The following is a 27,951-nucleotide window of genomic DNA, read 5'->3' as shown; positions in this document are numbered from 1 at the left end:
GACTGCGAGAGTGTTTCACACCAGTTGCCTGCCGACCTGTCAGTCTGGAGGCTGATTTCACTCCCACTGCTCGGCAAGCCTCTTAATCTCTGCTTGCTCTTATCTGCCTTTGTTCTCTGAGCTGCCGAACAGCCAGAGAGATCAAGGCAGCTTGAGCAAACCAGCATGTACAGCATCCCCCCACCTAATCACAGCTAACGAGACGATTATAGCCGATCAATCAGGAAGTGAGGTTTCCCTAATGAGACTCTGTCATCTTCAAACAGTGCGATAGCGTCTGCGGCCACTCTCCACTGACCGCTTCTCCAAACCTACAGCTTTTTTTTTCCGTAGGACAGAGTGAGTCAAAAACAGAGGTTGCTACAGGAGAGGAACTGTCTCAAGGTTGTTCCAGTTTTTGTCCTGAAAGTCCGTGAGTACAGTCATGTAGCTTTAGCAGCTTAAAGATGGTTTAGTCTCATTTGTGTAGCAATGGTCTGCCTTGGTGAAAAACATAAATAGTATATGACCTTGTTGGTTACTATGAACAAAAACATTTCTCCACATTCAAGTAAAAACATGTTCATTGAGAAGTTTTAAATTGATTCATGAATATTCCATGTATAAAAATTGATTATTGATTTTGTAAACATTTGTGAATGTATGAACTGAAACTGAATATCTTTACGCCAATTGTCTTTTTGTCCTCCAAGCAGCTGTGGAATATCTTTCTCATTTTCCTCAGTAAATATACCTGGGGAAGTCTCATCTTTTATTGTTGGTAATTATTAGTGACCCAAAGCTTGGGAATCACATTCTCAAACAGCCAAACACCTTAGACCAGACTCCAACTCCAGTCCCCAAGAGCCAATGCCTTGCAGGTTTTAAATCTGCTCCTGAATCCATCACAGTTGATTCAAATGCATTGATTGTCTCCCCAGTATGGCATCAAGTTCTGCAGAGGCCTGGTAATGAGCCCTAATGTGATTAATTTATGTTGAACGAGAAAAACATCTGAAACATGCAGTGTATCGAGATTAAAGGAATTCCTTTGGATCCCACTGACCTAGACCTGTGGCAGACAACCTGCTGCCTCTTTCCTTACTCCTAGTGGACACTGTCTGTATCAAACTGAGATCTGCCTTCTGCAAAATGAACAGATGGAGCAGTTCACCCTGCTTACATTCTGCTGATGCTGTGAATGGTGCCAGCTCTTGATTTGGGCTACAATTAATGCCTTTTGTTTGTTCTCTGCCCTATGGAGGACTGGCAACTTGTCACCCCACCTTGGGCCACTGACCGCTGGAGATACCTGTCGTGAACATGCACTGATCAGAAGGACTGGGTATCATCTAGGATGAGCCGATTTGATACAGTTCTCAATACATAGCTCACGATACAATACGATTCTCAATATAGCTAAGCTTGATTTGATTAGACTCCAATATAGATATTTATTACTTTCAAATTAATGCTCAAAGTCATTCAATCAACAAAACCAGCCAAATATTATATATATGTTCAATTCATTGAACACTGATATATTTAGCAGGAAAATAAAGTGCATTTGGTTCCGTATCCGTATAACGTCTCACAGAAACCAAAAATGTGCCCAAACGTCTGATTTAAGGGACGAAGGCGCTTCTAAAATCCTGTCGTCTCATTTGCTCTTCCTCGCTGTGAACAGCAATGGATCGCTGTAATAACACCCCCTAGGGGTTGGGAGGTATATTGATACTGAAAGCCAGAATATCGATATTAAATTGTTTTTAAAAACATCAATATTAATCTTTGTATGGATTTTCATGCACAGCCCTACTGATAAGCAGGTGTAATGATGGATGGATGGATGTTGAGGTGTTGAAGGTGAATAATCTCACCTAATCCTAAAGGCTGACCCCTCTGCTCGACTAATTCTATCTGTTAGGTTTAAGTTTTAGTTTTTTAGTCAGAAAAAGGTCATAGAACTGTTTCTGAGAGTCCCATAAGCTTCACAGATCATCCCCAATGGCTGGAGTCTGGCATGTTTCCCTGGTTCAAAACAGCTGAATCGAATGATTGGGTCACTGCCAGGCCTCTGTAGAACTTGATGACGTGCTGAGGTTGTAATTCAAACATCTGAATCAGTTGAGTCAGAAAAAAATTCACATATAGGACATCGACCACTGCCATATGCGGTGGAGTGAGAAGTGCTTCCCCCTTATTGATTTCTCATGTTTTTGTATGTTTGTCACTCTTAAGAATTTCAGAACATCAAACAAATTTAAATGTTAATCAAAGATATAACAAGCAAACACAAAATGCAGTTTTTAAATAAAGGTTGTTATCATTAAGGTAAAAAATTTAAAACCTACACGGCTCTGTGTGAAAATGACTGGTATATCACACCTGAGTTCACCTTCTCTAGCCACACCCAGCCCTGATTACTGAAACACCTGTTTTCAATCAAGAAATCACTTAAATAGGACCTGCCTGAAGTACACCAAAAGATCTTCAAAAGCTAGGCATCGTGCCGAGATCCAAAGGAATTTAGGAACGAACGTATGAGAAAGAAAGTAATTGAGATCTATCAGTTCCAAAAGGATTACAAAGCCATTTCTAAGGCCGTGGGACTCCAGAGAACCACAGTGAAAGCCATCAACTACAAATGTTGAAAACATGGAACAGGACAGGCCGTCTGACTAAGATTAACCCAGGAGCTCAGCGACGACTCATCCAAGAGGTCACAAAAGACCACAGCAACACCCACAAAGTTTCTGGTCATCTGCTTGTGACCCAAAGCTGAAACAAACTTGGGTTCTGCTGCAGGAAAATTACCTCAAAAACACCGGCGAGCCCACCTCTGATTGGCTGAAGAAAAACAAAATTAAGACTTTAGAGTGGCCTAGTCAAAGTCCTGATCTGAATCCCATTGAGATACTGTGGCATGACCTTAAAAAGGCCGTTGGTGCTGTAAAATCAAAATATGTGGCTGAATTACAAGAATTGTGCAAAGACGAGAAAGCCAAAATTCCTCCACAGCCCTGGAGAAAACTCAAGTTATCGCAAACACTTGACTGGCTTTGCTGCCGCTAAGGGTTGCCCAAACACTTTTTCACACAGGGCCATGAAGATTTGGATTTCTTTCTCCCTTAATAATAAAAACCTTCATTTAAAAACTGAATTTTGTGTTTACTTGTGTTGTTTTTGACTTATTGAAATTTGCTTAATGTTCTGAAACAATTGAGCGTCACAAACATACAAAAAAGGAACAAAATCAGGAATAGGGCAAACACCTTTTCACACCACTATATATTAGGAATTTGAACAAACATTCCTGATTCAGTATTTTTTATTAGAATTATTTGCGTAGAATAATTAGTGTTAGAACTTTGTCTTGTTGTTTTTAATAGATTAGTTCTCATTAATATTTCCCTTTTTCCCTGAATTGTTGAATAGTCAGTATGCAAGTCTTTTATAAGATTTATATTGTTTTTCTCTTGTTTTTAATGTCGTATAGTTGTGTATCATCTCTTTGTGGACCACTAGTCTGTTGAATAAAGCAATCATTATCTTTGCATTAACAATAAATAAAACCTTAAATCATGAAAAATATTCATAAATGTATTTTCTTCATCTATTTGTAATACATTTTTCTTTGTGATCAATTCTGATTATGAGACAGGCTTTTGGTTATAAGACTGATTTGTGAATCTTGATATTAAACCCAGTTTAACTCGGTAATCCCGTTTTTCAGAATGTCATTAATGTTAATTTCCTGGAGTGACTTCTCAAGAAGCTATGCATTTTAATTGAAACCTTTCCCAAAGTAAAAAACACACATTTGTATTCTGGGCCTTGCTCTTAATAATAGCACTGACTTTGCAAGTAAAGATAGTTGTGATTGAAGTGGAGGTGAGAGGCAGTCATGTTCGACTTCTCTTTGATTCCTAAAGAAGATCACTCTCTCGCTCAGTAGGGAGAGCTTGTCTGTATTAAACACGCGAGCTGCTGCCAGGCGGGCCGATCTGTCAAGGAAGAGCTGCGCTATTGATCTGATCCCTGCACAGTTGCTTTGCACTCCCAGCAGGGGGGGTGTCACTCTGCCTCCACGCACAGAGGGGGGCCACGCTGTCTTTTTGTTCTCTCGGGGCTGCAGTATCCATTCGTCTGATGCCCTCTTGCTCCGTCTTTCTAATTAGACAACCTTCTGAAGCAGCCAGCCTCAGTCCGACTGCTCCTCCTGCTCCGGCTCCTTCCTTTCTCCCTGGACTATCAGTGCCACTAACAAATCAATAAAGCAGCAGGGTAGAAACCACAGAAATCAGCACAACGGGGACCACTTCATCTGCTGCAGCTACCTGCATCTCCGCGACAGGCTCACGTTCAACACTGAAATACGAGCCGAGGTGCAGCAGTGGATTTATGTCAAGGCAGGGACAGCGGCACTCAGGCATGAATTCAGAATTACATATCTGCCAATTCCAGCCGAGCAAACAGAAGCAGACACATTTTATCTGGACTGACAGTCTCCCAAAAAAAAAAAAAACAGCCCCACCGAACTTTTCAGAAATCAGACCCGGTTGTCCGTCCTTTTGATTTCCCTTCAAGCGCTCACTGCTGCAAAGTGCACTTTGCAGGCGGTTGCATTAAAGCCACAAAACCCCAGAGGACGTTGTTTAGGCAGGTCATAGATTTCCAACGATGTGCCGACTAACTGTTGATGGCACAGCAGCAATGAACAAATCCTCTATAGGGAAATATCCAGGTGTAAATTCCCAATCTAAATCCGTCACACTGACACGCTGATTCTGCCTGTAAATCCCCCTAACTGGGCCAAGAGCCACCGTGAGACTTCCCATAAAAAAAATACATCCATTGAAAGAAAATAATGAGCTGCAACTGTCAATGTCTGTCACAATTGCAATCCCTGTCCTGCAAATCCAGCAAGATGTTGCTCTTAAAGCATGTACCTGAACGCAGAAGCAGGGCCGTGTAGGAGTAACAATCTGCACTGGAGCAGTCTCCACAGAAGGAGGGTAAACAGGACCGTTGTTAAGTCTGGCCCCCATACGGTCAGGTTGAAGTTCAAGCCTTATTCAGAATGGACAAATAACCCAATGCCCACCAACCTCTGGCTTCTGTCTGCAGAGGGAAATGGTACATTAGCATTCATCTCAAATTCAAATGAGTCTGCAGCGGTAATGGGTATTTATTGGCACCAGCTGCAATCAGCAGAAACTGAACATCACTGTTTCCTGGAGAGGAAGGGAAACGAGTAAAAAAAAACAACAACGGTGAATTTGCAGCATGTGGGATCATTTTTGAATTTCTGCAAGAAATACAACATAAATTTAAAGGATTTGCACTGAAATGAGTTTATGTCTGGCTTATTGGGGACTGAAATATATACATTTGTGAGATGCAGCGGAGGAGTTTTCTCTTCATAAATCTGTCCAAGCGGTTCTAAATGCCTGAACCCGAGCCAAATAGCAAGTGAAAAGAACGTTTAACACCGGGTTAAAGCTAAACTCAGTCCATCTGAATCATTGACCTCTAAAGCTGACGGTCATGTGTAAAACTGATAAACTTGTAAACAAGCCATCTTTTTTAGTTATTTAAAGGAAGAATTACGTCGTTACCAAGTGGAAGACTCAATTATTGTCTGGAGACAAGATAACCAGGTACTTCATCCTGCTGTTGTTTCTTTGAGATATTAACATAAAACCTAAACAACTAAAGAAGTTATTTGTGTATTAATGTTAAGTTTAGTAATTCATGTGTTCCTTCTGAAGGGAGTAAAACCAGTGTCTATATCTCTATCTATATCTCTATATATATATATATATCTCTATATATATATATATATATATCTCTCTCTCTCTCTCTCTCTATATATATATATATAATATAATCTATATATATATATATATATATAGATCTATCTATCTCAATATATATATATATAGATCTATCTATCTATCTATCTATCTATCTATCTATCTATCTATCTATCTATCTATCTATCTATCTATAGATCTATCTATCTATCTATCTATCTATCTATCTCTCTCTCTCTCTCTATATATATATATATATATAGATCTATCTATATATAAATAGATCTGTCTCTATATATATAGATCTGTCTCTATATATATAGATCTCTCTATATATAGATCTGTCTCTGTATATATAGATCTATCTCTATATATATAGATCTCTCTCTGTCTCTCTCTCTCTCTCTCTCTCTCTCTCTCTCTCTCTCTCTCTATATATATATATATATATATATATATATCTATATATATATCTATATCTATCTATCTATCTATCTATCTATCTATCTATATATATATATATATATATATATATATATATATATATATATATATATATATATATATATATATATATATATAAAGCTTAAGATCAAAGCACTGAGTAAAAACCTAACTCAGTTGAAGTTCATTACTTTCTCCCGTGCCACTATTTCCCGTGTCACCTGAGCAGATTTGAACTGACACGGGTTTTAGTTCCCTATCACTGCTTTTTTTTTATGGCCTCAAACAGTCAAAAGGAAGTGCAGGAGTCATTCCCTCTAAAGACTACTTCAATTAAACAAAGCTGAAGGGTCATCATCGAGATTCCTCTCGATGACAACTAAGAGTGATTGCCTCCTCCAGCTGTGAGGAGGAGAAGGATCAGGCAGCTTAAACACTTGTTAGAGATGTTTATTAGCCTCCACCTCCTCCTCTGCCATTTCTTTTAAAGCTTTGACAGCATCTGCATGTTTTAGCTTTGATTTCCCCAGTCTGCTGGTTTCTACATGCCGCAGTGACGCTTTCCTTTGAGCTGAAACCTGACTGATAGTCCTCTCTAATGGATCACATTAGACTCACATTAGAAGGACTTGGCCTGGGAGGTTAATTAAGAACGTGACGCCGGAGGACTGTCTCAATTTCTCTCCCTCGCTGTGTCAGACGGGGTTTTCACCATCACCAGATTTATTTCACAGCACCGCTGTCAGGATTAATGCTCAACATCTTATTGAGAGTCCTCATCATTTTTATATCGAATCTTCTTCACCTTTTTTATTAAACCACACTTGAAATAGAGTGAAAAGAGCAGAGCAGCTAAATTTAATAAATGTTTTGGATGATGAGTTTTCCATCTCCACAAAATTATGCAAAGTCCTGCTTCAAATGCAAATACCCTCTATCCTCCCCGTGTTTTCAGAGTTCCCTGAACTCCTGGTTTCAAATAGTTAACACGGAGAAGCAGAAAAGCTCCTTACTGTTTTCACCTGTCAAGGTTTTGCATTGCAAACTGCTGCAGTTTAGGTACTTTGACGCAATAGTCTGCAAAGTCGGTAAAACATTATATTTATGAGTTTTTTTAATAAAAGAGATGCTTAAGACACTTTTTTAGATTGCAGAAGAACATAATCATTGACAGAAAACTGAAAATTTATTAAAAGGAAGGTTTAATACCAAGCATAACTGGTCCATAGTTATATTTTTATTTAGCATTTTCATGGCATGCAACAAATCGCAAATTCTGCAGGAGATGTATACACAAACGCACACAGTCCTGCATACACATAATTATCTGAATAAAAAGAATTCTTAAAATTTGAGAGAAAGATTAATGTTTTATATATTAATGTTTTAGTAAAAAAAATGTTGATTGATTATTCAAAATGAAGTCAATCATTCATAGATGGTCCTGCAGGAATCATGATATAACCCCATTTAGTAAAAAAAAAAGTAATATTTAAGAAACAAGGACCTGGACTCAACTATTTATTATTATATGAGCTTAGCGATCACTAATAATGTGTCAACGACTAAAATGTCATCAGCTGTGAATTCACTAACATGTTGACCTCATCTGAACAAGGATGCTTGTTGTGTAACAGAGCGACAGCCTGAATTCACCTCCTCAGTCATCACGCGACCACAACAGAAAGAAAAAAGTCAACCGTGCCAGATGTTGGTCAGCTCCAAGCCTGCAGCCTCGCTGCTCCCACAGTTGAAATGAGAGAGGATCGAGAGGCCCGGAGGTAGAAATAAAAAGAGAGAGGTTTTGTGTCTGGTCCTTTCAGAAAGTGCAGCGGTGGTCGGACTGTTTAATCCACCACTTCACCTGTCGTCAGGGTTTAGGGGATTGGGAATGACAACAATGGGATTAAGGATTAATAGATTTTTATATTATCATGTCTCTCACCTCTGCCAACTCTCTCTCTGCCTCTCTGAGCTCTTCAGATTTTCTAATAGGCGGATGTCACACTCTGCTCTTAATTATTTTTGATGATGTCCATTTAAGTTGTAGTCACTGGGAACAGCAGTCTGGTCTTCACAAACAGCCAATCTTACTCTGAGTTCAGTAAATAGCACCTTAAAAGAAGAAAAACTGGAGTGCGATATTATCACTTCCAACGCTCTCTGTGATCTTAAGCATTTTAGACGCCATCATCTGTATCAGTTGTGGGTCCCTACTGCAATGAGACTCATCCAACAAGCTAAATATGTTATTGGCAGGCCAAATGCATGACAGCTGGTAATAGCTGCAATCCTAACAATCCTTTACAATATAATAAATGCGTAGAGGGATGCTGTGATGCCGATATGTGGTCCTTCCTCAGAAGGTCAAACATCATAAAAAAACACTCAACATTCTGTACCAGTGTCTCTTTTTAAAGGTACATTGCACATGTTCCAGGATTTTTACTGATGTCTGCCCCCTCTGGTGACAAGTTGAAATAACACCAGTGTCGTGCACGCACATTGGAGAGGAGAAAAAAAGCTAACTGTCCGGACTTTTTTTTTTTTTTTTTTTTTTTTTTTTTAGAGCCGTAATGTCTTCTAAGGTAAGAAAGTTAGAAATATTATTTTGTTACATAATATTATATAGAAATAATATCTTATTTTGAATAGAAATGTTTCATATTAAGTCATTAGTAGTTTTGTTAGGAGGAAAACATAGCTACCCCTTTTAGTTGGTAAATAACAGAAGGGAGAGACTGGCCACCTTTGGGAACGCCTTTCCTGGTGCTCCCAAAAGTGGTCTGGGTCGCTGGCCCGGTCCAGTCCGCTCAGCGATCTCAAAGGTTCAGGTCGCTCTTGATAACAAACAGTCCATGCCTTCATGCACTGGTAAAAGTCTGCCATGAAAATGTTTAGACATTAGCTAAAAACACAAACTTAAACCTTGATCCTTCCTTAAAGAATCAGTTGTCTGTGTTTATTTGGCCGTATAATGTCTTTCTTAATTTGGCTCTACTTAGACAATAGTCTTACTATCCAAACCAGCAGCAGGGAAAGAGTTTAAATTGAAGATGAAGACATTTTTGATACATATCAAATAAAGGCAGTGTGTTTTGCACATTTACCTTGTAACAAGTGCTAATCATTTATAAGGAATCATATATAGTTCTAGAGATTAAATGCTTTTCTGGTCAAACCTGAAACAAATATGTTTTATAATGTCTTAAAGCCAAGATTGTGTTTCAAAGAATTCGAGATTCATTAAAACACATTTTTTGATTACTACTATATATATATATATATATATATATATATATATATATATATATATATGTATATATATATATATATATATATATATATATATATATATATATATATATATATATATATATATATATATACAAATAAGAATATAGATTCTCATTTTTGAAAAAAAATCAAATAAATTTAGTCTCATGTTCTCGTGAAGAAAATTCCATCTTGCCTATGACCCAACACCCATGGATGTTACTTCTTTTATCAGAGGCCAAAATGCCTGCATTTTAAGATCAAATTTTAATTCTTTAACTGGTAAAATGACACAGACCGAGTGAGTAAGTGCTTTCGGCTTCTCCGCTTCTTCTACCAGCCATTACAGCTCCCACACCAGACTTGGCAGATTTTTTGCGTTGGATGCCCTTCCTGACACAACTGAGATTTGACCCCAGGTCACTAGTATCAAAAGTGCAAATGTACCCTACAACTATGTAAAATGATGTGAGATGAAGTCAAAATTATTAAATGCATGGTTTTGATAAGAATAAATGAAGCAGTCATCCTAAACCTTGATATTCTCGCACCTTAATCCCAATCCTGAAACGTGGCATCCTAATTTACCTGCCACTTTACTGGCCTCCTGGGGATGATGTGTCCTCATAAATACATAAAAAATGACTGACATGTGATATTCGCACATGACATGTCAGGCTGAATCATGCATCTTAAGTTAAATCAAACATGAAGGCATGGCCCTTCGACACCAAATTCCACGACAGCACTTAGAAATATATTAACTAACTTTGAACAAACAAATCTCCCCCTCGCTCTGACACAAAATCACAAATCCAACCTGCTTGGACTTCATTTTTGGTTCAAATTACAAGTGTATTGTTGCCTTTCTTGAGGCTGTTTGAGTTGTTGTTGTGTTTTTTTTTTGTTGTGTGTGTGTGTGTGCCCTGTACCCCACAATGGCCTCCAGCTTCACAATCAGCCAGCGCATCAATATTCCCTGCAGGCCTGACAGCTTTACTCCTTATTCAATACAGCCGCCTGACTCCGATAAATCCAACCAGACAAACAGAATGCACTGATTAAATACTGCAGAGTCGAGACAAACTGAAAGAAATTAGAGCAAATTGGAAAAAAAAAAAAAAAGAAAATCCTCCAAAGACAAGGAGACAGGGGTCATTGTGTTTGAAACTATAGCATCTGAGCTACTTCTAAGACATTTAATCAAACAACAGTTTCCAAGCTCTTTAATAAGGCTTGATGTTATCTGATGTAACGTTCTGCCGCCTTTTGACAGTTCGTGGAAGTTAAAGTGGCTTATGAGATTTATTGTTTTCACATTGATGTCAAAATTGAATAAGTTAAAGGTATCTCAATGCTCAGAGAGCTGTCACAAAGAAAAAAAAAGCTATTTTTAAACATTCAGCTCACCCTTACAACCATCTCAGGCACGACGCTGGCTTTTATTTTTATTTTCTGTTTATTTATTAGATTACATTTGTATTGGGGTTTTTATAGCACTACTGGTTGCTTGAATTTCCCACAAAATCAATAAAGAATCCAGACTGAGAAAAAAGATCAATTTTACAACTATAATGTTTCCATCTACTCTGAGTGTTTATGCACCATCCTGCTCTTTGAATTATTCATTCAGATTTTTATTGGACTTGGTTGTGTTTTCGTATTTAAAGTCTGGCGCCGGAGAGCCTTCACGGATTCAACTGTTATTCCTTTTTATAATTACAGCAAAGCTTTTCTAATTTCCCATTCTGTTAATGTGAGCCTTGGTTATTAGTTTGGCTGAGAATAACTAATATAAGTTCATATTATTTCATGTTTTAAAAGGATATCGTTTAGAATGGCCTTTAAAATGGAAAAAAAAAAAAGTGCTCCGAGCAGTCTTTCTCTGCATTTCAGCTACCAGATTTTTTTTTTCTTGTTCTTGTTGGTACGTATGTTTGTGAATTCACAACAAGCCCTTTGCTGTGCAGCTCGGATCAGCCTTCAATCGACGCTCCGCCTATAAAACATTGATGGCTCGTTTCTCTGCCAGACAATAATCAGCACTGCACAAAAAGCCAGCTTCCAGCAAGGACTGAATGTTTTCAGAAGACGGGAGTTTAAAAAAAAAAAAAATCAAAAAAATCTGTTTCACATGACTAAACAAACACCTTTTGGACAGATTCTTTGTTTAAGGCAAAAAGAAAAGAAAAAAATCCACCAAACTCCAAAGGATTTGGAACTGCCTTCCGCAGAAGGCGTAAAATCTAAAATTTAAATAAAGCCCGACTGAATTCGAAGTTGACACGGGACCAAAGGGCCAGTCCTTGGAGAAAACAGTCAGAAGCGATTACCTTCATGTGTCGTCGCCTCCGTCTGAAGCGCAGCAGCTCCTTGTGCTGGCGGGCGATGAAGTTCACGGCGGCGTATTCCAACAAGGCCGAAAAGACGAACAGCAGACAGACGGCCATCCAGATATCAATGGCTTTCACATAGGACACCTGCAGGAAGTCCAAAACAAAAATCATCAGACTGACTGAAGCACAATAAATAAACAGACCCTGTTGCCTGTTTTTTTTTTTTAGTTTTTAGTTTTGGAGGTCTTCCATTTTTGTGGTTCACTATCTGTTTTTCAAATGAAACAGTAGACTTCAGGCTGACAGGGACTAAATTAAGTCTCTGTAGATCATTCAGTAATTAATTTACACCCTGTCCTTTTATTATACCTCTTCATCTCTAGACTGATCACTTTGTGAAGCCTGTGTCAAACATAGAGAAAACACAATCAGCTGTGTAAAATCTAATTAAATTATGACTGGATTTTTTTTTTTTACACAGACACACACGCCTGTTAAGTTCACCTTGACTGATAGCAAAAGATTTATTTTTGAACAGCTGACAGACACCTTGGTTTGAGATTCATTCAGGCATAAAGAGACGATGTACAAGGAAACAAGTCATTATCACAGACTTGTTTGAAAAAATATTACAAACCTGAAAAAATGCATTCTGGGAACACACTTATCTCTGCCTCTCTAACACTTAAATGTACTTTTGGGAGTAGTTTTACTGCACTGTATTTTTTACTTTTACAGGAGTAATATTATTACTCATGTGCCGCTACTCCTACTCGAGTAACAATTCTGGCTACTCTACCTATTGTCAGAAACTTTATGAATAAAGAACAAACTTGTTTTAACCAAAAATGCACCAGAGAGACAAAAAACAAGAGTTTATGTTAAAGTGAGGCTTCTTATTTGTACACAACCTTCGTTATTTTAATGTTATTTTCTATCTGCTGAGCTCATTGAGCCATTTGGAGATCAAATGAACATTCAGTAAACAGTAGATATCGTTATTGGAAGTAAATTGCACTGTTCTAACATATTGTATATTCATTAATTGCTGTAAGCACTGCTTTCAAGTTTAGTGCTGGAAAAAAATATTTAGAAAAGGGTTTCTTCTGCCTGAATTTGTTGTTATACAATTATATTATTCTTTGTATATTTTTGGTAATTTTCTGTCTTCAAAATACCAGAATTTGCACATAACCTGATATATTTCTAAAATATATCTAAAATATTAAATCACCAGCTGTTATGATTACTTACTCAGTACTTGAGTAACCTTATATTGAATACCTTTTTACTCTTACTGGAGTAATTTCTTGGCTGACTCTTTTTTACTTTTACTTGAGTAAAAATATTTTGAAGTAGTGCTGCTCTTGAGTAAACGTTAAAGGTATCTCAATGCTCTACCCACCTCTAACACTTACTCTATATACAGTTCTCAGCACACTTCCTGTCACTAATGCTAAAAAACTCAAAAATTATTTATAGCAGCATGATCTCACCCAAAAGTATTGTTTTCATGTTTATCTATAAGTTAGTACAAAAATATCTTAACAAAAATAAATAATTCAAGAATTCTTTTAATTGAAACTTTTTAAAGCTGGTCTGTGTATGAGAGCCGTTTCACATTAACCTGCAACTTTCACTTTTCTTTAAGTATAAGCATAAAAAGACACAAAGACCCTTTTTTATTAGCCAGTCCTCAAAATGGGCAACATAACAGAACATACCATTCAAGTAAGGTAGACATCAATCTTCACCAGTCAAGAAAAGGCTACAAGAATAGCTTATTTACCTTACATTTTCCAACATCTAGAGTCAACATAACACCATAAAACATTTAAAAAAACTGGAATATGTAAGTCAAGACTGGTTGTGGATCCAAGTTTATTTTGTCACCACGCTCATTGAGCAGAATGATAAGAGCTCACGGTTTAGGGGCTTCGGCTGAGAGTGGCATTGTAGGGTCACCAATTGTCCACAGCAACTATTTGAAACTATCTACAGGGCAACTGGCTGTATGGGAGGCATGAAATTGGCCTTTTCTCTGTTCTAAACCCACAAACTTAAGCAACTATAGTTAGCAAAATGCTGCTGTAACTTTAACAGGAAGACGTTATTCCGCTCAGATGAGACTACGGTGAAGCTTTTCTGCAACAGAAACTCCCATTTTTGTTTCTGAGATGAGGAACGGATCTGAAGAAAAGCACCTAATGGCCACGGTACAACAGAGGATCTGTGATGCTGTGGGTTATTTCTGCCAAAGTCTCCAAGTAACTTGTCATAGTGAAAAAAACAGCTCATTTCTAATCAAATTCTGTTGTTCTTATTTAGAAAACTGAAAACGGGAAACCGCAGAATATTTTAGTGGGACCCCAGTCCAAAACATATGTCCTAATCAACATGGACATGTTTTACCTTAAAGTATTTTTGAACCAAATAGTAACATTTAAAAGTATCTTTAGACTATTGGACCTTTTTTCAATATTTCTTGCAATGTGAATATTACAGTTACTTGATGAATTGTGGGTAATGCTAAACTGCGGAGGATCGAACCCCTGCAGACATTGGGAATCCTTTTTGAATGAGGACCCTTTTTTCCCTCAAATGCCACCTTCAGAGGTTCCAGCTCATTTGTATTCTGCACATCTGCAACATACAATCAGCCAGACCATCACAGCATGAATCAGGCTGACTCCCAGGCTGATTCCCAGCGTCCCCTGTCACCCAGCTTACACCGCACCTGTTGGTGGGCCCACATGGAGGTGGACTACCATTGTATTATTGAACTCAGAAGTCGATTAGCTCCCACATTCCCTTGATCCTTGGTTTTAAAAGTGATTGGGGCTTCATCTGCAGTGATTAGAGCATTGCTGCAGCCTGTTGTATGAAAAACGAGCTGAAAAGCAAATCTCTATTTACTGGTCCCATCTATGTTACGACCCTTACATTTGTCTGTGATTTATGGATCATTGGGGTGTAACTGTACATTTGTTGGTACCGAAAATATCCGGTAGACACGTGCTGTATTTGCACGTGAACCGAGCACATACAGCCCTGTTTTGTATCCAAACATTCAGAAGGGTTATGGGCAGAGCTAAGTAAGTTTCTGTAGCACAACTTTGAAAAGCGATACCAGAACAAAACAGATTTATTCCCAGGGATCCTGAAACTCTGCGATTTAGGATGATTAAGGTTCCTCTTGCAGCGCCAGCAGAGGGGAAAAAAGGTGAGCCGTATCAAAACTTTATGTCAGCGTACATCTCACCTGAAATGACGTCAAGCTGACGGTAAACATCACAAATACTGGAGAAAAATCAGCTGACGTCCAAATGGCTGCCTCTGGCACCCAATTAGCTAAAACTCTGACTACATGAAATGAAATGCAAGTTGGAGGAATCTGCGTTGATGAGAGGGGGATTTACCCACCAGCTGTGCATGCTGGTAAACCAGGCTGTTGAAATATCAGAACAATTATGAAAAGATTTAAACATGTTTCACTCCTAAACGTGGACAAAGTCTCATTTAAACGTTGGTGAAGATTCTCATCCAGGTCATGATCAATCCAAAAAAAAAATGGTTTAAAAAATAAAACAGCTGGACTTTTATTCTGAAGCTGAAGACGTTTCACTTCCCATCCAGGAAGCTTTCTCTCGGTCTTATTTAAACATTTCTAAACATCAATATTGACCGTTTTCAAGTGGTTGCACCGTTGCATAACCTATCCATCCAGGCATTGGCTATGTCTGGTTAATAATTGAAAAAACAGTCCAACCGAATCTCCTGTCAGCTCTGAAGTTTCACATATTTAGAACATAATGAAATATAAGATAATTTGTTTACTGCTAATGAAAGAAAAAGAAAACAGCATACATGTTTTATTTATTTGTCTCGACTGAAGCTCACCAAAAACCTACCAAACCGTGACTCCACAGCCCGGGCACAAAGGACCGCCACTGCCCACCCTAGTGGTTCGTGTTCTTCCCGTCCGCCTCCATTTCACACCAACCTGACACGATGCAGCGCGTCATGTGTAGGTGTGTTTGATATCAGTCACACAGATTTGCCCCGCGAGTGTGTGACCGGGCCACATGTAAGCTAAGCTGTGGTGCGTGATTATTGTTATGACAGCTGAACTGCGGAGGAATTACGGTTCACTTGTTCAGTTTTCAGGGCGTACACAGCTCCAGATGTAAACAAACTTGCAGGGAGCGTGTTTGGATTACAGCTTCCCTCGAATCCTCCGAGCTCAAACAAGCTCATTTTGCTCCCCTTTCACTCGAAAAGATCAGTGGGCTTTAAAATTATCATTTTTTTTCTCTGTTTGATGATTTTCTCTTGCCCTTCACTGTACCTTATCTATGCCTTGTCTGCCAATCAATTATTAGTTTTCATTTATTCCCGCTCCCTGCACCGTTTGAAGGTTTTTCTGATCTCACCTTGGGCAGGGAGGCTCTGGAGCCAGAGCTCTGCGTGGTCATGGTCAGCACGGTGGTGATTCCCAGACCAACTCGGGCAGGCGCTGCGTCCATGTTGATCCAGAAAGAGACCCAGGACAGGATGACGATAAGCAGCGACGGGATGTACATCTGGATCAGGTAGTAACCCATCTGACGCTCCAGGTGGAAACGGGCCTCGATGCAGGTGAATTTACCTGAGACAGAGGAACAGTTTAAGTTTCTAGCCTTTGGAAAACCATCTTAGATCAAAGTAGGGACCAGGGACCATTTAGAGCCACAAGCAATATTCATGAATGGTACAAATTTTGCATGCCATGAAAAATAACTGAACCGGATGGACGGTTAATTTTTTAGCGAGACGTTTACGCTGACCATTAACATTTTTCTTAAAGTGGAAAATATCAGATCCAAACACGAAATGGTGATCTTTTATTAACTATTTCATTTTATTTTAATAGTAAACAACAAGCTTAGACCCGGAGTCAATTATATCCCGTCCTTGTGTGATATAGGCAGACATAGTAGTGATGTCTTTTAACAAGACAAACCCTGTTTGTGTTTCAGATCCACAATCATTTCCAAAAACTGCGAAAGCTGTAAATGTCAATTTGACGATAATGAGCCACGAGACAAAACGTCATTTTAACAGACTAACCCTGCGTCAGACTCTGAAGTAAGCTGCTTCCTCTTCATTCATCGTTTTAATTTGGCCCAACAATTACAGCAGCCTTTTGAGATCTTGGGGCAAAGAGGCGGCCAGAGCATACAGCCGAGTAGCAATGGGAAATAATCAGGAAATAAGTCTGGCATATCCAGCTGTGGCGTTGCACCTGTAAGTAATTTAATCCACTGGGACGTTTCAACACACACCAGGTGTCTTCAACCAACAGCAATATTATAAACTGCTCTAACTTTACCCACCAGTTCTTGAATAGCAACATAGAAAATCTACAAAAGTATCAGTTGTACATTTGTTTAATATGCTATTTATTGAATGGCAAAATGTTTGAAATTATGTTGTAAATTCCCTTCTTTTTCTGATTTTAGCCATCATCATGTAAATGTTGTAACCCATTAAAAGTCAATTCATCAGATCTTTATTTCCATTAGTTTACAAAGCGTATATTTTACACATGGAAATACATATCACTGGTTTAAGCTACAAATCTAAGCACAACTGAAAAGAAAGTGTAAAAAATTAGTTAAAAAAGTGTTATTCAAAAGCTGTCAGTGAAACGAACATTAGATGTACTCTTCAGTGCAGCTGATAATTATTAAAAGAAGAATTTAAACAGGATTCGGCAGTTTAATTCCCTAAAATTACAATGCAGGAACTTTAAAGACAAAACATATTTTAAGACTTAGCATATGACAATAAAACCCAGACCAATATGTACTATCCCTTATCCATCCAATGATATTATTTACTTTACAACATAAATAGAAATCCTGTAAGATTCTTAATATCAGTAAACTCTGTGAAACATCGGCTGAAAACCAACCAGAGGTGCCCTCATGTGTAAAGTACATTGTCTACTTGTTAAGGCGTCCTATCTTTATTGTAACTTCATGTTTGTTGTGTTATGTGTTATATAGGTGATGTTTGCAGTGATCTCTGCTTTGTGGGATGCTTTTAGTTCTTACCTGCCATAGGACTACGGATGAAAATTAGCTGTTCTTAGCTGTGCTATCTCTGGCATATTTATTGCTGACATGTTGATTACTATGCATTGTACTTATTTAAATACATAAATAAATTAAATAAAATTTTACTCTAAATATGAATTTATTAGTTAAAAGTCCAAGGTAACAACAGTCAGCCATATTCCTTTGTCTCCTCCTTTTGTTTTGAGTGTAATGTACAGCATTAAAAAATAATTATTGGTTTGCTATCCTTTTCAAATGATAGTTCACAATACTTACACCATCGGCTTCCTATTAATGGAGCCAGTCATTTTTTCCCATCAAGTTAGCTGTTTTGAAGATTTGACGCCTCATTTAGAAAAGAGAAAATAATACAGCAAAGCTAATATCAAGTAAAGGAAATAACTGGGCTGTGACTTGAATAGTTCTGACACATTCAATTAATTATTTAGCACAAAAAGATAAAACCAAAGTTTCAATTAAAGGAGATGTTTTTTTAAATACACACATTTAATTACTGATTCCTTCATTTCCAATTTTAATTGACATACTTTAACTGATTATCTTGTGTTTTTTTTCTGAATGGCACTATATAGGTAGAGTGTATTGTTTCAGTGGAAATAAAGGTGTTTTATATCTTTGCGCCATAGAGTGCCACAGGCGCTTCCAGTCCTGAGGCTGTGAGGGTTAAAGCAGTAGTTGATGCTTGTGCTCCCAGCATGTTGTTGCCTCAGAGCTCATAGTGAACAAAGTCAGGAATTTCACCTCCTCCTAATCCCTCCGTTTCTTTAGAAGCCTTTAGCGTTGTGACCCAAAATACACCAACAGAGTCAAGATTTCTCTTCGGCTACCAAAAGAACAAAGATTTGTGTAACAGCTACTGCAGCCCAAGGAGCTCTGATCTAAACAACATGAAGTCAGTATGGGATCACATACGAGAACAGAAAACTCTTAAGGGGAAACAGAAAAACTGTGCAACAGTCTGGCAGGCAAGTGTAAAAGTTTGCACAAGTTTTTTTCTTCCTTCGGGTTATTGCTCTGTGTGTGACTATAACTCATTTCCTGAGGGTATTGAAAACTTTCAACTAAATTTTACCAGCACAAACCTTTCTAGAGACGCCCTAGCACAACAAATAGGAGACCAATTAGTATTGTTTTTGGTCAGAGACAGATTTGAAAAAAAATAAAAAATATAATAAAACTAGTCAGTGTAGCAGGAAATTTGCAGAATTAAAATTACATCCTTACATTCCCAAAACATGCTGTGTACAGTTCGCCTTTGAATTCAGAACTAAAAGCTGCAAATCATGTTACTTTTAGCATGTGCCAATAAATTACTACTTAGAACTTATCTGTCTAACATCGCACAGTACAATATTTGTGAGGTCAATTCAACAGAAAACAGATATTTTATTGCTCTAACTTTGTCTACATTTTAGACATCCGACAGCCATGTTGGATCTTACAGACTGAAACTGTTTGAAGATCTATGAGTTTCTATTTCAGATGTCCAACTTCATGGAACGTTCCAGCTGATTTTTCTATCTTAAATACCAGTAATACCAATTTACAAGTATGAATTAAACACCCCAGTAGGTCGTGATGCACTGCAACCAAGTAATCTAAGCTAATACATCAAATTAAAAAGCTTTTAGCATGCTAACAGCATATAACAAGGCTTTTAAGTGTGGATTTTGTAGAGGTGCTAAAATATGTTTAACTGTAACCTTTCCTCCACTCTATAATGCACAAGAGATGAGAAAAGATAAGAATTCCTTTACTGTGCCATAATGGGAGACAGTGGCAAAGAAAAAGGCAGAGTTACACACAGTTTATAATAGTGAACAAAAAAGCTAGTCTAATCTAAAGTTGGTCTTAAAGCAGCAAAGGGTGAGCTTTATCAGAAATGCCAAGAATACAAGTAAAAATAAATGCCAGAGTAAATGCATTGCTTGGTAAAGTAAAAAAAGTCTAAGTTTACACATATCATTGGGTATCTCATAATCCATGATAAACTCAGTCAGCCACATGCCAACACTTATATTATCTTGTTAACCCAACTACTTGCATGCCAGAGGTAAATACCAAAACAAAAGATTGTTTATAATGTTTTTCAACATTTTAGTATTTTCCACATACAGAGCAATGGAAATTTATCACATAATCTACCACAGTAATGGTGTACAAAGTCACTACAACAGTTAACAGAATTGATTACAGTGTGCACAAAACACAGCAAGCAATGCTAACATTAGCATGCCGGCTCTAGCAACCAAATCTTGTAATTGTGTTTTACAAGATTTGGCAAACACAAGAACTGCCAAAGTGTCCAAACTGCTCTGCAGTTTTCTTCATCAATCTGAACTGCAGAATTTAAAAGATTAAAAGAACAATTGGTACTAAAATCATATTTAATTCTTTCAAAAGCAAAAAAAACAAAACAACATAGACATGTTGAACACTACAACTTAAGATGGAATCTACTTTTAAATAGAATTCAGCAAATTTTTTTTACAGCTCTTTAACAACTGCTCACATTTGGATTTTCTATGGGTTTATGATAGATGGATAATATTTATATTTTATATGTTCAAAATGTTGATATAGGAACAACTGTAGTCTATGTTTGTGTAAGTGGATGGCAAATACAGGACTTTTCTAGTTATATATACTGTTCATTACACCAGAGCCACATTCGTCCACATGCATGCACATATTCATACACAGATACGCAGATCGATAAGCAACGCGGGGTTAAGTGCCTTGCCCAGGGACACGCCAACATTTGACAGTAAGAAACCCACAACCTTCTGATTGCAGCAAGACTACTCCAACCACAGTTGTTCCAAAACACACAAAGATACAGGCAAATATTGTTGAATATGAATACAAATTCGCTTAATTTTATGTGCAATATGTGAAGACAGACGCTGATTAAAATCCGTTTTTAGTCAAAACTACTAAATCAACTTTGCTTTAGACGTGCATAGAGTTGGATGCTGGAAGTAACTATGCGACATGCAGCTAGGAACACTGGGAACTATGAAGTACTGCAGCACTACTCGCCATATAATTGGTGAGATGGTGAGAAAGTAAAGATGGCAGAGATTTAAAAACACACTTCTGGTGTCAGAAAAAAAACTAACTACAATAAGTAAATTGAAGACACAGAAAAGTAAAACTCAGCGAGTCTAAAAGGTACAGCAAGTAAAGTTTCAGACCTTTTAAGAAATTGTTATGATTTAATTATGTGACTTAACATGACACACAAATAAATATTGTATGTTTACTTATTGAATTACCTATTAAGACATTGTACTAAATAACTCAAACAACTACACAGCCAAGATCCAGCATGTTAGACTTTGAGAGTCTGTTTCCTAGCACCACAAAGTCTGTCAATGGACGAGAGCCAAATCCTTTTACAATTATTTGTTTCCTGTGGTTTAATTGTTCTGTGTTTTAGATAACATTTAAATGACAGAAAATACCCTGTTAGTACAAGTACAAGTATCAGAGATAAACAATGTGCATAAAGAAAATCTGCAATGATATTATAATCGACCTATGCAGCAGCAGACTTATTTACAATGCAGTGCTGTTGCTGTGCTAAAGTCTCTCAGTCTCTCTCTGTAATGTAATGAGCAACTGGGTCCCCATAATAAACTGCAAGATAGCCAGAGAGCAAGATGGCTGACAATCCATTTAATCAAAGACGGTCAAAGGAGGGTAGCCCCATCAGAGTTAACCCTTTAAGTCCAGAGAGGAAAGGAGAGGCAGCAGATTTAAGGGAAAACCAAAGGGAGAAAAGGGAGGAGAGGATCATGGAGACATTAAAAGGCAGAAGGAAAGAGGGAAGAGGAAGGAGGAGGAGGAGAGTTCACGAGGTTGATTTATAGCTGTGATACACTTGGGAGCTTTTAAGTGCTGTCCATATTTTCCATCTGATAAGAAGATTGAAATTATTCAGCTGAGCCCATATCTCACTGTTGGTGGGTCTGTGTGTGTCTACTGAACTTCACACTGCACTCTGATCATGTCTCTGCATATTTTAAAATCCATATTTATCCTCCACAAGTAGAAGAGGTATAAACACACTGTGTAAAGGTTTTCCTTTTTGAGATGGATTTTAAGTCGTTGTAAAGATGAAGTAGTACTCTATAAGATTGGACTGCAAAAGAAAACACATGAAACCCTCGAAAAACGGTTATACAATTAATAAATAAAAGTAAATCTCAGTTTAAATCGACTCAGACTCTCAGTGGTCTGCCTAATCAGCTTATTAAGGTACCACAACTGAACCTTTGATGCTAACAAAGTTACCTGACGTTTTGATCATTACTTGAAGGTAAATATTGTACTACCTTGCCTGTGTCTACCAGTTCATGGTAAAACTATAATTTATAGGGAATAAAGGCACTTATTGGGGTACTAAAAGCTACTTTTCTTTCTCTAAGAAAGAAATAATACAATTACTGTATATGGCTGTCGTGACGTTACAGGAAAACTGCTAATTTCTCAAGTGGCACCTGCTCTTAAAACAAAGCAGGTAAACAGAAGAAGACCGATAATGAACGATGAAAAGCAAGCCAAAAAGAAAGATTTAGACTTAGTCTCTTGTCTACAAGCCGGATCGGGCGTGCATGTATGTGAATATCTGCCATTCAGGGCTTAGCCCCGCCCTGCTCATAAAATGCCGCCATCAGAGCAGTGCAGCGAAGCAGCAGAATGGTGGAGGGCACGCCCAGTGCATCGAAATGTCCTCTTGCTAATAGAATCAGAATCAGAAAGCATTATAAAGTTATGAATAATTACTTCTTCGCTATGATGCTGTTTTCTCCTTTGCAATTATGTGCATACAAGGTGATGGGTGATAGTGGAAGGGGAGGGCGGGGGGCTGCAGAGAAAGTCGTGGCTTGTCACGCATCTTGTTTTGGTCTACAGCTCAAAAGCCCACCTGGTAGTGAAATTTTGCTTATTGCTCTTTTAAACAGCGGTTAAACCTCATCGGCTCCATCTGCATACCTCCTTTGGGTAAGGACTCGTTAGCCAAAGCGGAGGTGCGTCAGCGGTCGTCATGATAAGTGCTGTCCTAATGGTGCAGTTAGTAAGGAAGGAGGTAGGAAAAGGAGCCCGTATGCTTCCTCTTAAAAGTACTTCAGCATAGCAACCTCGCGATCTCCCTTACCGGCGCTCAGGAAATGTAAGGAATCCCACAATCCTTTGGGTGACATGATGTATGAGCACAGCCCACCTCAGGAAAATTAACGAAAATTTTGAAAATGAGAGAAGTCGGCACAGCAGTCCGAAGCTCCTTTCCTTCCCACGGTGGTTTTCTTACGGTTGATCCCATAAAAAGTCAAGGAACAGGAGCTAGGAGCTATAATTAGAGGTTTTGTCCTGCCCATAGGAATCTTTATTCCCTGAAGCTTTATTAGGTGCAGCAGCTTTTACGCAGTACGCGTACGCACAAAACGGTGCATGTATACCTTGCCGTCTGAGAGGCAGAGGAGCTGCGTTTATAAAGCACAAATAAGCGACGTAGCGTAAGCAGATACCTAAAACAAAATAAATGTCACATTTTATTCACTTCCTCTTCTACATAGAATGAAACTTGGAATCAGAAAACTTTTTGTTCACTTCGTTACTTTAGTTGAATCTTTTGTGTCAATCAAAACTGTCCACATTTTAATTTTTTAGTTGATAGCAACAAATATCTTTATAACATTTATCCAAAGCAATTGGCTTTCAGACATTCTGAGGTTTTTGAGAATGGGGCAGAGCAGCTGAGCGCCACTGAAAATAAGAGGGAGCAGAGCAAGTAACGGCAGATAGAGATAGAAAGAGAGCAAAAAAAAAACCAGCAAATCGACACCAATGTAGAATATTATACTAAATTCATAATACTGAATTACTTGATTAGATATTTGCCAATTTTGATTCTGATAGTAGTGGCTAGCCTGCAGTGATGTGCTGATTTTTTCTTTGGCGCTCACAAAAAAATCGCTCCTGAGAAAGATCTCTGTTTATTGCCCCCTGGTCCCCCCAACAATGAAATGAAATCAAATTTCTGCCCTTGGGCACAGCACTTCTCATTTAGGAAGCGCCTTGCAGGAATGTACACGTTGTTGATGTAGTGTGTACCTCAGCTGAAGTTGATGTCAAAAAGGGTAGAAGTGACGCACAAGAGAACAAATCATGTCACTGATCCTCTTAGGTGTTAAACCACTTTTTTTTTTTTTACGTGCAAACTAATTGTCAACCCAGAACAAAAGCCCCCTGCAATGCAGCAGAAACCGTAATTAGTATTTCAAACAGGGGTTTCTGTGTGTGTGTGTATGTGTTGGGGATAATGGGGATAGGTGTTGGGGGGGGGGGGGGGGGGGGGGGGTAGAAATAAAAAGAAAACAGTCAGTGGCAGATTGAAGGAAAGAGATGGATATCGGGGAAAAGGTTCCCTCTTCTTCAGTGTCACAGTAGACTGCAGCCAATAAATCTGAGGAAAACGACACCTTAATTCCCTCTTAATGCTTGATTAGGAAGCAGTGAGCTGAGTGCAACCCTGCACGCCAACTCACACAAACATAAAGCGAACGGCCACAGAGGAGCAGCCCGACCGCAGAGTAACAGCCCTGAGATGAGATGCGAGGGATGCAGAGGAGCAGCAAAAAGGAAGGGTAAACAGTTTTGGGAGCATTTATGTCACTGAAGCACTGAGAGGAAACAGAGGAAGATGGAGATTTCAGGTACGCATAGGCTGCACAGAATATTCAGAGTCTCCGCTGTGTTCCAGTGACAGCAAGCGGATCGTCTCAACAAAATACCTGAAGAATGTTTTGCTGACCAACCTCCTACTAATGAGCTAACTCCTACCGCCCTCTTGTCTGTGTGCTCTTTATCGAGCTGTTTTTTTTACACTGAAGGAAAACACCACAAACTTTCAACCAAAAAGCTGAGCTTTTACCTGTATAGCTGTGTGGAAGAAATGTCAAGGAGGGAGGGAGCAAAGACACCAGTGTGAAAGAAACATTTGAAACCGTAATGTCACGAGGGTGACAGAAAAATAGCTATGCCTACAGGTGCAGCTAAATAAATTAGATTGTCAAAGAAAATATGTCTTATTCCAGTTATTCAATTCAAAAAGGGAAACTTGCAGAAATTAATTTCTTAAATATTTATGTTAGTTAACTTGATGCCTGTGGCTTACACCCAGTGAAAACACCAAATTCAGTTTTCGGGGAATTATATTATGTAAAACCAATAAAAACTATTTTAATAAAATGTGCCAGCTGACTAAAAACTCTGTAAGGCAAGGCAAGGCAAATTTATCTATATAGCACAATTCAGTACAAAGACAATGCAAAGTGCTTTACATGATTAAAATATAGCAAAATAAAACAGAATAAAAGCAAGAAGGAATAAAATATAGATAGAAAATAGAACAAAAAAGTGGTGATTCAGTTAACTAGGACAGTTGAAGGCAATTTTAAACAAATGTGTTTTTACACATGCTGTACAGCATATCCACTCTGTAGTTGAGTGTTTTGCATGAATTGCTGCATCAGTGCAGAGCGGCATGGAGACGATCATCCTGTTCCGCTGCTAAGATGTTGAGGAAGTTCAGGTTGCTTTAATTGACTTTCAGCTCATGTGCATTGTTGTGTTTGGCAACTCTTGTCTTCCTCTTAACTAAACCACAGAGATTCATTGTGAGATTGAAGTAAAATCAGGTGTCTGGCCAATCAAGTGCAGTGAGGGTAGCTGCCTGCTCTGCTAAAATCATCTATTCCTGCTTTAATTAAGTTCTGCTGGAAAAGGAGATCACAATCTCTGTAAAGCTTGTCAGCAGAAGGAAGCATGACATTCCCTAAACCTTCTCAGTGGATGGCTATAGAAATGTTGAAATTGATAAAATATGGTTGGGTAGCACCAGCAGGTGTCATGGTTTCCCAAATCATCATGAAACGTCAGCCAGAACCTCAAGTAACTTATTATTATTATGTTATTATGTTATTATGTGCCTCTCCACTCTAACTTCCAAAAAAAGCAAATAAATAAATAAATAAAAGTTCTTCTGAGAGATAAAAATATACTTCAGCCCAGTGACCAACAGTCCAATCCATTTCCTCAAACAAGGACACTAATATTCCACAAATTACTCAAATAGATAAATAAATACATTCAATTATTCATAATACATAATTAATAAGCTATTAAAAAATCAAATATTTAACTGCATTTTAAAACGATGCCTTTCATTAAGAATATTGCACAATGAACTGCTAAAACTTTCTCAACTTAGATGCCCAGTGTACATTACAAATTATTCTTAGAAATAATCATTAAATAATAGCACTGGATACATATAAAAAACATAAACCTAAATATTAATATTAAATATATTTCTGCTAGGGCAGGAATAACATAGTAAGTGGGCCACATTTTGATCAATAGTGACGATGTAGCTAAATTCTAACAGTAATCTAATTAAAATTGATCAAATATATTTTACATTACAGTTCTTGGATCCTGAACCTCGGCCACCAGCTGCAGTCCATGACTTGTCCGTCTGGGCTTGGCTTCACAACCCTCTCAAGTCTCAGACTTTTTCCTTCCACTTAATTTTCCAAAGAGCTTCTTTCATAAAGTGATTGTGGTGTACAGAGGGTGTCACTCAGACCCTCCACAGAAAGGATAACTGAAACGTCTGCATGTTTCTTCATGAACGTGTAGGCCATAAAATTACCACAGTACATGAAATTATCTTTTTCCTTTTCTATTGGTCATCAGTTTTGTTTTGCTCTCATTACCTCAAACTCAGTATAATCAAAATCACCAGTTTGAATAAAATATTTGCATCGGAACTATATAATAAACAAATTTCCCTTTATGAACTGAATCACAAAATAAATAAACTTTTCAACAATATTCTAAGGTACTGAGACGCACTTGTACACATGGTTGTGTTTGAATCTAACGCGTACAAGATAGAAATATGAGTGCTAAACCAGCCTTTATGGCTTCACATTTTTTATTCAAGCAGCCAAACCTCCTGAGAATCTTTGATGGTATTCTTCAGTAACTTTACAGGTTTTCTGAGGGTCTTTCAAACAACAGCAAAACAAAACAAAACAAAAAAGCCGCAGCCCAAGGCATAAGTTTGACAGACCTCAAATAAATATCAATCCAAACCAGTTTCAAATATTCCAAATGTGTCTGTTGCTACAAAACAGTACATTTTTAGACATAGTTGTATCTTTTGTGCTGTTGTTCTGTGTACATTTCTTCTTTTTGTTGTTGTTTTTTTTTACGGCATATTCAAAGAGCATGAAATGAAACAGTTCAGTCTGATGGGACCTAAACCAATGGCTCGCCACTCTGAGCATTAACCCTGAACAGGCCCAACCAATGAGCTCTCCGTTTTGTCTTTGTTCCACAGACAGCTTTAAAACACATCTATCTGTGGATCTGTTGGATTTTCTCTGGAGTGCTGGACGGGACAGATGGTTTTCAGCCACATCTCATGGAGAGAGAAACAGAGCGTGGCAGCAGCCCTCAGTTTGCCCCCATCACCGGCTCCATCCTCCAGATTTGGTCCTTTCATTTTCCCTTTCTCTTTTCTTATTGCTCCTTTAATCCTCCTTATTTCCCCTTGTTTTTTATCATTTTCCTCACTAATTTATTTCATATCTTTGTTCCCCCTTTTTGAATCATTATTTTATTGGTTTCCCCCGTGTCCCTCTGTGGTGGCATAGCGGGCTAAGTCCACGTCTTTGAAACGGGGACCTGAATTTGAGTCCCGCTTGCGTCACAAAGGCCGTTCAGCGTTAAAACTCAAATATGTGCGTGAATTTTAATGACTTGCTGTGGCAAACCCTGAATAAAGGACTAGCTAAAATTACTCAAATTTGATGTTTTTTGTTTCCTACTCCTTATTCTGAAACATTTTCATAATTACCAAACAAAGATCAAAAACTGAAAAAAAAAGATAAATTGACA

The 27,951-nt window shown here is 38.1% G+C and overlaps 1 protein-coding gene and 1 long non-coding RNA gene across 4 annotated transcripts in view; one reads left to right on the top strand and one right to left on the bottom strand.

Moving 5' to 3' along the window:
• The window catches only part of glra1 (glycine receptor, alpha 1), a 155,214-nt gene that overhangs the window by 11,935 nt on the left and 115,328 nt on the right, over positions 1 to 27,951 (bottom strand). For all 3 annotated transcript variants that reach the window (XM_036127006.1, XM_036127005.1, XM_036127007.1), the window contains 2 exons: positions 16,288 to 16,502; positions 11,852 to 11,998 (listed from right to left, as the gene is read on the bottom strand). In XM_036127006.1, coding sequence (XP_035982899.1) covers positions 11,852 to 11,998; positions 16,288 to 16,502 — 362 coding nt within the window. The remainder of the gene's footprint in view (positions 1 to 11,851; positions 11,999 to 16,287; positions 16,503 to 27,951) is intronic.
• Positions 221 to 27,851, top strand: LOC110368491. Its single transcript, XR_004927778.1, has 3 exons — positions 221 to 412; positions 16,297 to 16,446; positions 27,392 to 27,851. It is a non-coding gene; the product is annotated as an uncharacterized LOC110368491 (long non-coding RNA).

This window comes from Fundulus heteroclitus, chromosome 23, assembly GCF_011125445.2.
Source record: "Fundulus heteroclitus isolate FHET01 chromosome 23, MU-UCD_Fhet_4.1, whole genome shotgun sequence".
Lineage (NCBI taxonomy): Eukaryota > Metazoa > Chordata > Actinopteri > Cyprinodontiformes > Fundulidae > Fundulus > Fundulus heteroclitus.
This window is presented reverse-complemented; position numbering and strand designations above follow the sequence as displayed.